This window comes from Giraffa tippelskirchi, chromosome 3 (genome assembly GCF_054371585.1).
Source record: "Giraffa tippelskirchi isolate mGirTip1 chromosome 3, T2T-mGirTip1v1.2.pri, whole genome shotgun sequence".
NCBI classification, from domain to species: domain Eukaryota; kingdom Metazoa; phylum Chordata; class Mammalia; order Artiodactyla; family Giraffidae; genus Giraffa; species Giraffa tippelskirchi.
This window is the reverse complement of record NC_137277.1, coordinates 54,270,550-54,282,555: the sequence shown is the minus strand read 5'-3', so window position 1 is coordinate 54,282,555 and position 12,006 is coordinate 54,270,550. Positions and strand designations below refer to the sequence as shown.

The 12,006-nt window shown below is 50.8% G+C and overlaps 1 protein-coding gene and 1 long non-coding RNA gene across 2 annotated transcripts; one reads left to right on the top strand and one right to left on the bottom strand.

Annotated features, from left to right (window-relative positions):
- Nucleotides 1-4,325: 4,325 nt before the first annotated feature.
- On the bottom strand, nt 4,326-5,203 carry CCDC182 (coiled-coil domain containing 182). The gene has a single exon (XM_081585302.1). The coding sequence runs from the start codon at nt 5,112-5,114 to the stop codon at nt 4,653-4,655; it is 462 nt and encodes a 153-aa protein (XP_081441428.1). The 5' UTR covers nt 5,115-5,203; the 3' UTR covers nt 4,326-4,652.
- Nucleotides 5,204-5,302: 99 nt separating this feature from the next.
- Nucleotides 5,303-8,829, top strand: LOC145543525 (uncharacterized). The gene is made up of 4 exons (XR_014080758.1): nt 5,303-5,353; nt 5,719-5,758; nt 6,653-6,864; nt 8,738-8,829. It is a non-coding gene; the product is annotated as an uncharacterized LOC145543525 (long non-coding RNA).
- Nucleotides 8,830-12,006: the final 3,177 nt, after the last annotated feature.

Below are 12,006 nucleotides of genomic sequence, written 5' to 3'. Positions count from 1 at the left end.
AGACAGTCCCAGTTAAACCAGGACTAGTTGGTCACCCTAGGTGTCCCAGCAGTCTAACTCAACCTGGCATATCTGCACTTGAGCTCTCCCAGACAGGAAATCCACCAACTTCTTGTCTCTTCCTCTAGCACTTCCCTTCTCTTCATTACTCCAGGATGACTCACCTCCTTAGAACTAGAAGACTAGGGGGCCACCCCCACAGGACCTTCCAGTCCTTCACTCCAATCTCTTCCTTTGGTGGAGGGTGGTAGTCAGGAGAGGGAATGCTATGTCTTGCTGCGTTCTCCTAGACAAGATACTTCACCTCTCTATGCTTCAGTTTCTTCATCTGTCACAGGGATAAGAGAGCCTAGCTCACAAGGTTATTGTGAGGATAATACAGATAAAATGTCAAGTGCATCTGAAGCAGCAGCATTGGTTCCCAAGACCATCCTAAGGTTCGGTGAGTCACTAGAACTACTCGCAGGCTAAGAAAAGCTGTTTTGCACATAACTGTGGTTTATTATGGGCTTCCCTGCTGACTCAGCAGTAAAGAATCTTCCTGCAATGCAGGAGACCTGGCTGGGAAGATCCCCTGGAGGAGGGCATAGCAACCCACTCCAGTATTCTTGCCTAAAGAATCCCACAGACAGAGGAGCCTGGCAGGCTACAGTCCATAGTGTCACAGAGTCGGGCATGACTGAAGCGACTAAGCAGCAGCAGCATGGTTTATTCTACCTAAAGGATGCAGATTAAGATCAGCAAAGGTCAAAGGAGCACAGGGGAGGGTCCAGAAGAGACCAGGCACAAGCTTCCAGTTATCGTCTTCCAGTAGAGGTGTACAGACAATGGTTAACCTCCCCAGCAGTGATGTGTGATGACAGATATGAAGTACTGTCAACCAGTACTCAGGGAGCTCACCTGAGTCTTGTGGTCCAGGGTTTTTATGGGTGTTTATCTCTAGGCATGGAGAACTCCTCCATTACTGACCTTAGTTACTTAGTTTCTAGCCTCTTCAGAGGTCAAACTGATACAGCTTGGCCCAGAGTCCCCAATATAAATCATATTGTTAGCATAAACGATCTGGTGTGACCCAAGGGCCCAGGTAAACAAAGCCACTTTTATCAGGCAGAGTATTACAAGGGCTTAGAGGTTATCTCCCAGGAGCCAATCAAGGGGCCAGATCTCACTTTGAAACATGCAAGGTTTGAACATCTCATACCTGCTGAGTCAGCTCTTTACTGCATGGACACATAGGAAGCACTCGATGTTATTATTTTTTTTTTAATATAGATTTATTTACTTTACTGGTCTTAGTTGCGGCACAGGGGATCTTCAGTCTTCATTGCAGCATGTGGGATCTAATTCCCTGACTAGGGATCGAACCCAGTCCCCCTGCACTGGGAGTGTAGAGTCTTAGCCGGGGGATCACCAGGGAAGTCCCCACTCAGTGTCATCCACCTTCTGTCACCAGTGCCATCCTGTGGAACTATCTGGCTTCGGGCTAACCCTTTTGCTGTTAGGAGGGGCACTCGTATTTCCCAATCCTCTTTTGCTACGGAGGGAGCTCCCCGCTAGCAGTGTTCTTGGCTCTCTTCCCTTCACCCACACCTCTCCCCAGGAACGCGAAGTAACTTTCCAAGTTGGAGGATTTGGGAGAAAGGTCAGCTCCTGCACAGCTCTCCCCTTCCTCCCTTGAGTCATTCCTCCGTAGAGGAGCCACACTGTCCGGTTTATGGAAGTAGGAAGATGTCCACGTCTGCATACAGCTGTGCCTGGAGACTGCGTCACGTTCAGGGCTAAGGTCTCTGCCATCTCACCTGGCTCACAGGGTCTAAACTGCCTTCTTTTTTTTTTAATTTATTTATTTTAATTGGAGGCTAATTACTTTATAGTATTGTAGTGGGTTTTGCCATACATTGACATGAATCAGCCATGGGTGTACATGTGTTCTCCATCCTGAGCCCCCCTTCCACCTCCCTCCCCATCCCATCCCTCAGGGTCGTCCCAGTGCACTGGCCCTGAGCTCCCTGTCTCATGCATCGAACCTGAACTGGCGATCTATTTCACATATGTAAACCACCTTCTTAAACAGCTTTATCAGCAATAAAAGTGACCTCCATTTGCCTGGCTCCTGGGTCTACCTGTCAACTGGTTCCTAATGGAGGCAGAGACAAGCAGGTGACATTTAACAGCCCCTCAAGCCCCGGATACAGTCAGGCCTTCTGTGTTTAGAAAGGCATGATCAGGTGTCCCTGGAACCTCTTCAGCCAAGGTCCCCAGGTCCTTCGATCATGCCCACTCCTCAGGATCTCCTGAGGGGGCACTCCAGGCTGTCTAGGACCCTCTGAAACACTGGGCCAGAACTAAGCACAGACCCTCCCAGGTGTGGTCTGACGAGCACCAGTCATGGGCAGCACCTTGCCACTTCTGAGGATTCCCGTGATCACTGTCATTTCTGAGCAGGCTGATTACAAGCTGAACGTGTAGGAGCCTCAGACCCTTTCCACAGGAGTTACATTAGATCCACTTTCCTCTGCACAGGGCAGCTGATTGTTTAAATCTCTTCTTATGGTTGTCCAGTCAAGTTCTCCTTCTCAAATACATTTGTAAAAACACACATACACATACATCCCCTACAAGGCTGAAGGGCACAGGAATCTCCTCACACCCCACTGCCAAAACCTTTCAATCCTCCCTCGCCTCACCAATTTCAGTACACTCATATTTTATCTATTCAAGAAGTATTTAGCGTCCAAAAATAATACATAGTGGTGAAAAGCACAGGCTCTGGCATTGGACATTCCTCGGTTCAAATTTTAACTCTATCAATTATCAGCTGTGTGACCTTGGGCAAGTTACTGAGCCTCTCTGAGCTTTGGCTTTCTCAAAATCCTAAGGTGAAGGTTATACTAGTACCCCCCTTCAAAGGGCCAAGCCTGGCGTCCTGACTATATCATATTCTTGGTAACTATAAATTAGCAGTACAGGCAGTAATCTTACTGGTTTTAACATTACTGTTACCACTTCAGAGACACCTTCCAAAGTGGAAATTAAAGTTAGTACAGGGTTGCAGCCCTTCAGGGTACATGATTGATAGATGATGTCACCATGAAGAATGGATCAGGCACAGGGTCCTTTTCTGAAGATCAGCCTGGGTGTTGCAGACCTTCAAACCTTGTTTGGAAAGATTCTGTGGAAGAAAGGAGGGAGGCTGGAGCTGAGCTGGACTGTCAGTGGACACGGCTCAGGCTGTAGGTTTTGAGCTGGGAAGACAGAGGCCCACTCTGCTCAAGGGCTGACCTGGCCGTCAGGCACTCCCTTCTGCTCTTTAGGGGAGAATCCCTCCACATGGCAGAGTTTTGGGGGACCAGAGAGAAAATATGACTGGGTGAAACAGAAAGCCTTATTGAAAATAAAAGTCACAGTGACAGCGAAGGAGCACCCAACGGACCAACGTGACAATCTCAACCCGTCAGAAGAACAGGTCCATGACAGCCTGATCCGATTCCCAGGGAGTGGTGGGGAGGGGGCAGCAGGACAGCAGATGAGCTCAGGTGACCTTGAACTTCCAAGGCTGGAGCCCCTGGGGGAAGGACTTACCTTCCTGGGGTCAGCTTCCCACCCTGCACAGTTAGGGCAACAGCACTTGCTTCTAACGGGGCCTACAGGAGTACATACTTCCCTGTAGCTCAGATGGTAAAGAATCTACCTACAATGAGAGAGACCCAGATTCAGTCCCTGGATCAGGAAGATCCTCTGAAGAAGGGAATAGCAAACCACTCCAGTATTCTTGCCTGGAGAATCCCACAGACAGAGGAGTTCAGTGGGCTACAGTCCATGGGGTCACAAAGAGTCAGACATGACTGAGCAACTAGCACTACTACTGCTATCAGAGTAAGTGGGATGCTGTGTATCAGGGTATATCACCTGATGATATACATAACAATTCCATATTCATAACAATTCCAGCTCCACGGGTCAGATGTGAAAATCAGTTTCATGGCTTTATAGCCCCACCTTCTAGGTTTTGCCTTACCCATGTGCTAACCTCATCTGACTCCACCTTACTGGAGCCTAATTCCCTTTGTGGATCCCGCAGGCCGAGCTGCAGACCAAACGGAGAGGAAGCAGAGGTGGGCAAAGGCAGCAAAGGGGCACAGGATGGTCTGACCTTGAAAGCAGGCGGGAAAGCCAGCTAGGCGAGGATAAGAACCACAGAAGCAACCTGAGGCCAGTTACTGCCAGGGCATACGATCGACCCCTCTCAGCAGACCGTATGTGAAGTAACAAGCCATGCGAGCCTGCAGTCATTAAAAGAAGTTACATCTGTTCGACACAGTCAGTTTAAGAAGGTTAAAAAAAAAACATGTTATACATTTGAGCAATAGTACCATTACAAAGATGAAAACCGTTAAAGGGGGGAAGTTACAGGTGTCTTCCAAAACGACTTAGGGTTGGGGCGCCTCTTTCTTGGGTGCTGCTGGATAGACAGAGCTTCACCGAAAGAACATAACGGGTCTTTTCGCCTCTCAGCAAGGTGTTATTTAGGCAGAAGGAAAGCAGCAGAGAGGGGGTGGGGGAGGGGAGCAAACGGACCAGGACTCGGGATGTGTCCTTCTAGCTAAACGCATCTTCCACTGGGCTGCTCGGCGGCTCGTCGCGGAGGGGCCTCAGTTGGCCTGGATCTTCCCGGGGATGCTCGGGGGGTCGCGACCCCGGCCCAGCAGCAGGAACTCCAGCCGCTTGCAGTGCTCCCGGAGCTGCTTCTCCCGGGGCAGCAGGAAGGTGAGGACCTTGTTCCGCACGACGCCTCGGTCCTCCTCCTCCCGCAGCCGCTGCTTCACTCGGGCTGCCTGCTCCTCCTGCTGCACCAGGGCCCCGTTCATCTCGCAGAAGGCGTCTTCCAGGTAGCGGATGGCCCTGAGCGCCTCCTTCTTGAAGTCCTCCAGCTCTCGCTGCACCCCGGCCACCTTCTGCTGCAGGATCTCTAGGTCGGCCGGTGGCAGGAGGCTGGAGGACCACGACGGGGGCAGCGAGAAGTCCCCAGACTGAAGGCCGCTCTCCACCATCTTCTTCCCTTGTAAAGTGTTCACCTTCATAAGAATGGACCCGGACTGATAGAGGGGCTCCATAGGGCCGCCTCCGTCTGGACAAAGAGAGGGAGCTAGGGTCTAGCCAGGTCAGTGAAAAAAAAAAATTTTTTTTTTTTTTTTTTGGCGGGAGACACAATCCTTTGGAATGGAGAAACCCCACCTATTGTGACATCAGGGCCCCTCCAGCCAATCAGGAGGAGTGCCGCAATTTGCATATTGTAGCCTCCTGGCTTCTTTATCCTGGGCTTTGTCTGCTCATCCACCCAAGAAGTATTTAGGTGTGCCCCAGGAGATACGGATTCTCATCAACTCATTGCCCTTCCGGAACCGGAGCTCCATCTCTCCTTGTCTTGTCCTGGGACACAGGGAGGCCCAGGGCAGGGAAGTAAGCTGACTGGAGCCAGGCCAGGCTGGGTAGTCTCCCACACAGCAAGGGACCTGGGTGGTCTCATAAGGGTCTCCCTAGTGAAGCAAGGACATTGTAAGAGATGATATTTAGTCTCACTTCTAGCCCTAAAATGCTAAAAAAAAAAAAAAAAAGTAATTTTTTAATTGAAGTACTATTATTTTATGTTAGTTTCAGGTGTGCAGCAAAGTGATTCAGTTATACATATATTCTTCAGATTCTTTTCCATTATAATAGGTTATTATGAGATCTTGAATATGGTTCCTTGTGCTTTACAGTAAGTCCTTATTGTTTTCCTATTTTATATATTATAGTGTGTATTTGTCAATCCCAAGCTCTTAATTTATCTCCTCTCTCCCCACCATCACCTGTGCTAACCATAAGTTTGTTTTCTATGTGATTCTATTACTGTTCTGTAAATAAGGTCATTTGTATCCCTTTTTTTAGATTCCACGTGTATGTGTGTGTTAGTCGCTCAGTTGTGTCCTACTCTTTGTGACCCCATGGGCTGTAGCCCACCAGACTCCTCTGACCATAGAATTCTCTAGGCAAGAATACTGGAGTGGGTTGCCATTCCCTTCTCCAGGTGATCTTTCCAACCCAGGGATCGAATCTGAGTCTCCTGCATTGCAGGCAGATTCTGAACTGTCTGAGGAAACTCCTTAAATTCCACATACAAGTGATATCATATGATACCTGTCCTTCTCTGATTTACTTCACTTAATATGATAATCTCTAGAAAAATAATTTCTGATTCCAAATCCATACTCCTATAATGATGCCAGAATTCTCAATGATCTTAGAGGTATATTCAGGTTTTGATGAGTGATCCTCAGCAGAGCTGATTCAGGATAAAATTAGTCACTCGTTCATTCAGTCAGCAAGTCCCTTTTGTGCACTCACTGTGCACGTGGACCAGGGAATGCGTGGGAGCCAGGGTGCATGGTCCCCCTCTCCCTCTGCCCTGCCAGATTCTGCCTGACTGCAGACAAAGATGAGGAAAAACATATAGTCTGGTGAACCTCCCACTTTGGACCTGTTGACTGTAAGAAAGGAAACTGGTTTGGTTAAGAAGAACCCTCCGTCTTGCAGACCTCAGTCTCTTGCCCAGACTTCTCACCCGGCCTCTCCTTCTTTCCAACAACCTGCTTCAAATTCAATCCACCCAAAGCCGGACTAGTCATCATTTCACCCAAAATGGCTCCTGTCCCAGTGCTGCCATCAGGCGGATGAGACCAGCCCAGGGCGTCCCCTCATCAGTGCCCACTTGAGAAGCCCGCAACCCTCCACATCCAAGGGACTCTGAGCCCTACTGGCACTACCATCTCTGCCTGCTCCAGCATCATACCCCCCGGGGTGGGGGTCTCAGCTCCGCCACCTACAGTAAGCTGCATGTCTTTGTGCATTGCCTCATCTTCCTGGGCCTCAGTTTCCTCATCTATAAAATGGGGATACTAATTCAATGGTGTGCAGGTTAGCCAGCGGTGCTCTCTGGGAGGAAAAAGTGAAACAAAAAAACTCTAACTTATAGCTGTTGCTGACGAGACTGGTTCCGAGCTACCAGCATGATGTCTCTTGAAAGAGATGCGTGCAGGGATCCTTCATGAGTATGTGCAAGTGAGACAACTCCTGCACCACAGGACCTGTGAGGAGGGCATGAGCCTTCTCCGGGAGGAAGATGGATCCATCGAGAGAGTCCAGCAGTAGTTATCGGAGGTGGCATTTTGTAGGGAGGTTCATGGCTAAACTAAGGTGGAAGTTTGAGTCTCAAGATCAAGCAGCACTAGTTATTGATACCCAATGTACACAGGAAAGAGCCTTGCTCTAGGAGCCAGGCGATCTGGAGTCTGGGATTGCTGTGTGACCATAGGTCAGGCAGCCCTCCTCTCTGAACCTATTCCCTCTGATGTAATGTGAAGTCTCTGATGCACTAAGATCCACACGGTCCTTCCTTTAAACTTTTCCAGTCTGTTACAGACTCCCCCTCATTCTGTGACCTTGTCCCTCCAGGCCCCTGATGGTGCAGTAAATTCCAGGAGGACAGAGACTGTACATTCCTCACTCTGTGTGCCCTGCCTGGTGCAGCTGCATGTAACAGCACTCAGAAACGAGATGAAACAGAATTTCTGCTCAGAGAGGTCCGTCAAATCCTGCAGCCCCCCTAGTTTTCCCTCTGACATGATGACACCTACTGGCCTGAGCGGAAACAGCACCTCTCTTATTTGCTACCTAAGACCCAGAGACGTTACTAAAAAGCAGAGACATTACGTTGTCTAAAAGGTCTGTATAGTCAAAGCTATGGTTTTTTCAGTAGTCATGTACAGATGTGAGGGCTGGACAGTAAACAAGGCTGAGCGCTGAAGAACTGATGCCTTCGAACTGTGGTGCTGGTTGTTGATGTTCAGTCACTCAGTCGTGTCCAACTCTGTGCCCCATGGACTGCAGCACGCCAGGCTTCCCTGTCCAACACCAACTCCCAGGGCTTGCTCAAACTCACGTCCATCGAGTCGGTGATGCCATCCAACCAGCTCATTCTCTGTCATCCCCTTCTCCTTCCACTTTCAATCTTTCCCAGCGTCAGGGTCTTTTCTAATGAGTCGGCTTTTTGCATCAGGTGGCCAAAGTACTGGAGCTTCAGCTTCAGCATCAGTCCTTCCAATGAATATTCAGGACTGATCTCCTTTAGGATTGACTGGTTTGATCTCCAGCTGGAGAAGACTCTTGAGAGTTTCTTGGACAGCAAGGAGATCAAACCAGTCAATCCTAAAGGAAATCAACCCTGAATATTCATTGGAAGGACTGATGCTGAAGCTGAAGTACTTTGGCCACCTGATGCAAAGAGTCAACTTGTTGGAAAAGACCCTGACACTGGGAGCAATTGAAGGCAGGAGGAGAAGGGGATGACAGAGGATGAGATGGTTGGATGGCATCACTGACTCAATAGACGTGAGTTTGAACAGGCTCTGGGACATGGTGAAGGACAGGGAAACTTGGCATGCTGCAGTCAATGGGGTCCCAAAGAGTCGAGTGACTGAACAACAATGACAAGACCCAGATGGGGGACTGGGGAGATGATGTAACAGCTTGTGGTCTACTGGTGCATTAATTAGGGGGTGTGTGTGCAGGTCAGGCACATAGCAGGTTCTCAATAAATGTTTCTTGACTCAGTGACAGGAAATATGTGTCTGCTGGTTTGAGTGTTTTTCTGTTTGTCTGTCTTTCTCTCTGACTTTGATGCTCTCTTTGTCTCCCACAGGGAATGGCAGAAGTCATAACCAGTGCTGTGAAAGAAAAGTAGTGAGGGTTAAGAAAGGACAGCAATTGTTCAACTTCTCTAGTGCTTTTTAATGAAGTCTCAGTTGATCTCTCTGCACGCAGAGCTGGTGGGGAGGACCGTGCTACCATGCGAGCCTCAGCGGAGGTCGGGAGCAAACACTCACTCTGTCAGCAGAAGACCCCAGGCCCGGGAGCCCCTGAACCTTCAGGGAGCCCTCAGCAGGGCCAGTTCAATGCGACATGCTCTGAGTGCTCTGCTCCTAGAAGCTGTATGGTACAGACCTGGGCTTGCTCCAGAACTTCCTTCCATAAACCCTCGGAAAGTAAGTGGGCAAATCTATCGGTCCCCTTCACGGCATCAAGAGGAAGGGACTCTGACATCTCCTGGCAAGGCCTCCCTGGGCCAGCGTCAGTAGGGTTTCCCTGCCCCTGGTCTATTTCAGCAGCATCTCAGTAAAACGGGAGGACAAAGCAGGGTATCAACCCTGCGGAGATGCAGGCCCCAGTCCTGAGAATCAGATATGACCTGTGTGGCAGGGCCTCTGGAGCATCAGGTGTTAGGGTTTCCAGGGGTGGGCACCTCTGGGCCTGGGCACAGTCCTGCTGGGAGGTACAGGTCCCCAGCCATGGGCAGACACAGGAAGGTGTCCCCAGGGCCCTGGGAGGCTGTCAAGGGCTCCTCTGGCTGTGCATGACTGCTACCTTGTGGCTGGTATTCCAGTCCGGGCAATGGGGACAAGGCTGGGATGGCCATGGGACCAAGATCAGGAACCAAACCCAGTGCTGTTCACCATGATTAATTAAGCCAGAGCCAGAGCCCAAAGGCGCAGTGCTAAAAATACCTGCTCCTCTCCGAGAGACGGCAGCTGCCACCCAGCAACTTTTACCCGTCGCCATTTGTCATAATTTGACACTGATAAGGAGTGAGTCCCCCGGGCTGTGTGCAAGAATCGGGCCCCGCCACAGCCCACCAGCCAGCTGGTCCACGATAAATGTCCACGGCGCTTTCCTCCCCAGACTCTCCCCCCGTTCCCGAGTCTTGCCCTGGCCACCCCCGGGTGCGCCGGCCACCTGCCCACTGCCTGCTGAGTTCGCCTCCCCTCTTGGAACCCGAGGGGCGCCGCCCCCTGGGTGGGAGCCAAACCCAGAGCACGTGCCGGACTCCGTGTCTCACACCACTGCCGCCCTGCTGCTCGGACTAGAGCCAGCCATCAGAGGCCCTGCCAGCCCAGGGCGGCACTTTAATCAAAATATGCAAAACATCCTGGTGGGAGTGGACCTGAAGACACAGCAGCACTGGAGGGTCCAGCGGGTGGGGCTGGCCCCTCTCCAGCCCTGGAGGCTAGGACCGCGCCAGGCGGGTCCTCCAAAGCCGACGGGGTGTCTTGCTGTCTGCCTTGAACCATCCACCCCTCCGCCGTGCTCAGAATTTAGCTGGGGCAGAACATGTGCAAGAAAAAGAACCTTACAGAGTTCACAGGGCCAAGACGGTAACCCCAAGAGCATCACCCGGTTGGAATAGTCTACCCAGTTCTCAGCACTCATCTTCTTAAAGGACTTCAAGCAGGGACCCGGACATTTAGATAAACTCTTTAGCAAAGCCCGTTTCCATTCCTCAGACTAATGAGCTCCTCGGGTCTGTTCACACTGCCTTCTGTGTTGACAGGAAGCATGGTGTGTGCTCTTTAGGGCAGGGATTGGTGAAACTTTTTTTTTGCACAAAGGTCAAATCAGAAAAAATTAGAGGCCCAAAATTTTGAATCCCAACCTGCTTTTAAAGTCAGAAAATGCTATTATTTTAAGCATGCCCGTCTCCTGCCCCCCCAGCCCCATCACTGAAGGAATTTGTGATATTTACCAAAATGTCAGAATCTGCACAAATATGGTGGCTGCAGCCTGACTCCGGGGTTCAGGCCTGAGACACGTTTTCGGTACAATGACATAGATTGTGGGGAGAGTGGGCGGGTTTGGAGAGGCAACAGGGACCCTGAGTCCAACCAGAGATTGGGACCACCAAGAGCCCTGATGGGAGCTTCTTTCTGGGGGGCAGGGGCAGGGGCAGGGATGTCATCAGGAGGCGAGTCTCAGGTGAGCAGACTGGGCTGCAGGAGGGGCGGCAGCTGCTGCTTCGGGTGAGACGCTCCTCCTCCTCCTGCACTCAGCCCTCCCCAGGGGAGCAGGGTGGGGAGGGAGCCCACTGCTTCAAATCAACCCCAACTTGAGATGCTTGAGATGGCCGCCCTCCCCCCACTGCACCCTCCAACCAGGGACGCTCCCACAGTGCACAGAACCGCTACCTCCATGTCGGGGTGTCAAGCTGAATTATGTGAGCTTAAAAAACCAAATCCCCTCCTTCCTGGGTTACTTAACCGTCTGCCTGGCGAGGCCAGGGGATTACTGGTGACAGACACCAGGGCCTGCCTGGCTGCTCCAGACAGAGAAGCTTTGATCACCTGGAAAACTCCAGACACCAGGACTCCTAATGATGAGTAATGAGCTCAAACCACCGGAAAGGTACCAGTGCCCTGCGCGGTGGGGACACACACCGCTTCCCATGGCAGCCTGGGCCAGGGAGGTGAAACTCTTCTCACCTAGAAGAGTTTGACCCCACCCTGACACACACCCAGGGTCCTGACCTGTTGCGGTGACGAGGTTTCTAGGCTCCGGGCACTGAGCTGTCTGAAGGGTTGTCTTTTCTGGTCTAGAGGACAGAGTTTATTATTCAAGAGTACAGTCTCCCCATTCATTTGTTCATTCATTTGTTCATCCATGTATTCAATGCACATTTATCAGACAATTTAAAATGAGCCCTTATGGTGCCAGATGCTCAGGACAGAAGAAAGCTAAGATGCAGTTTGTGTCCTAAGACCTTGGGATTCACACGTGGAGACAGCCTAGCCAGTCCAGCCCAAAAGAGGTGACAGGGTTCAAGTCCACATACAGAGCAGGGCCTCTAAGTGAGACGGTCCCTTCTTGTGGTGGGGAAAGGAGTGGGCTGGGGATGGAATGTGAAGATCCCAGGCCCCTGGCTTGAGGTTCAGTCTGACCCTGTAAAGGTTCCCAGTCTCAGTCACACCCACATCCCTTCATCCGGGATCTACTCCTGCTCGGAGATTACCTGGGAATTATGTCAACCTTGAGTCCCCCGTTTGGGTTTCGTGGAAATCAGTGACTCTCAAACTTTGGCAAATATAATAATTATCCTGGGAGAGTGCTAAAAATCATTTTTAAAGTCTGAATTTCACTCTC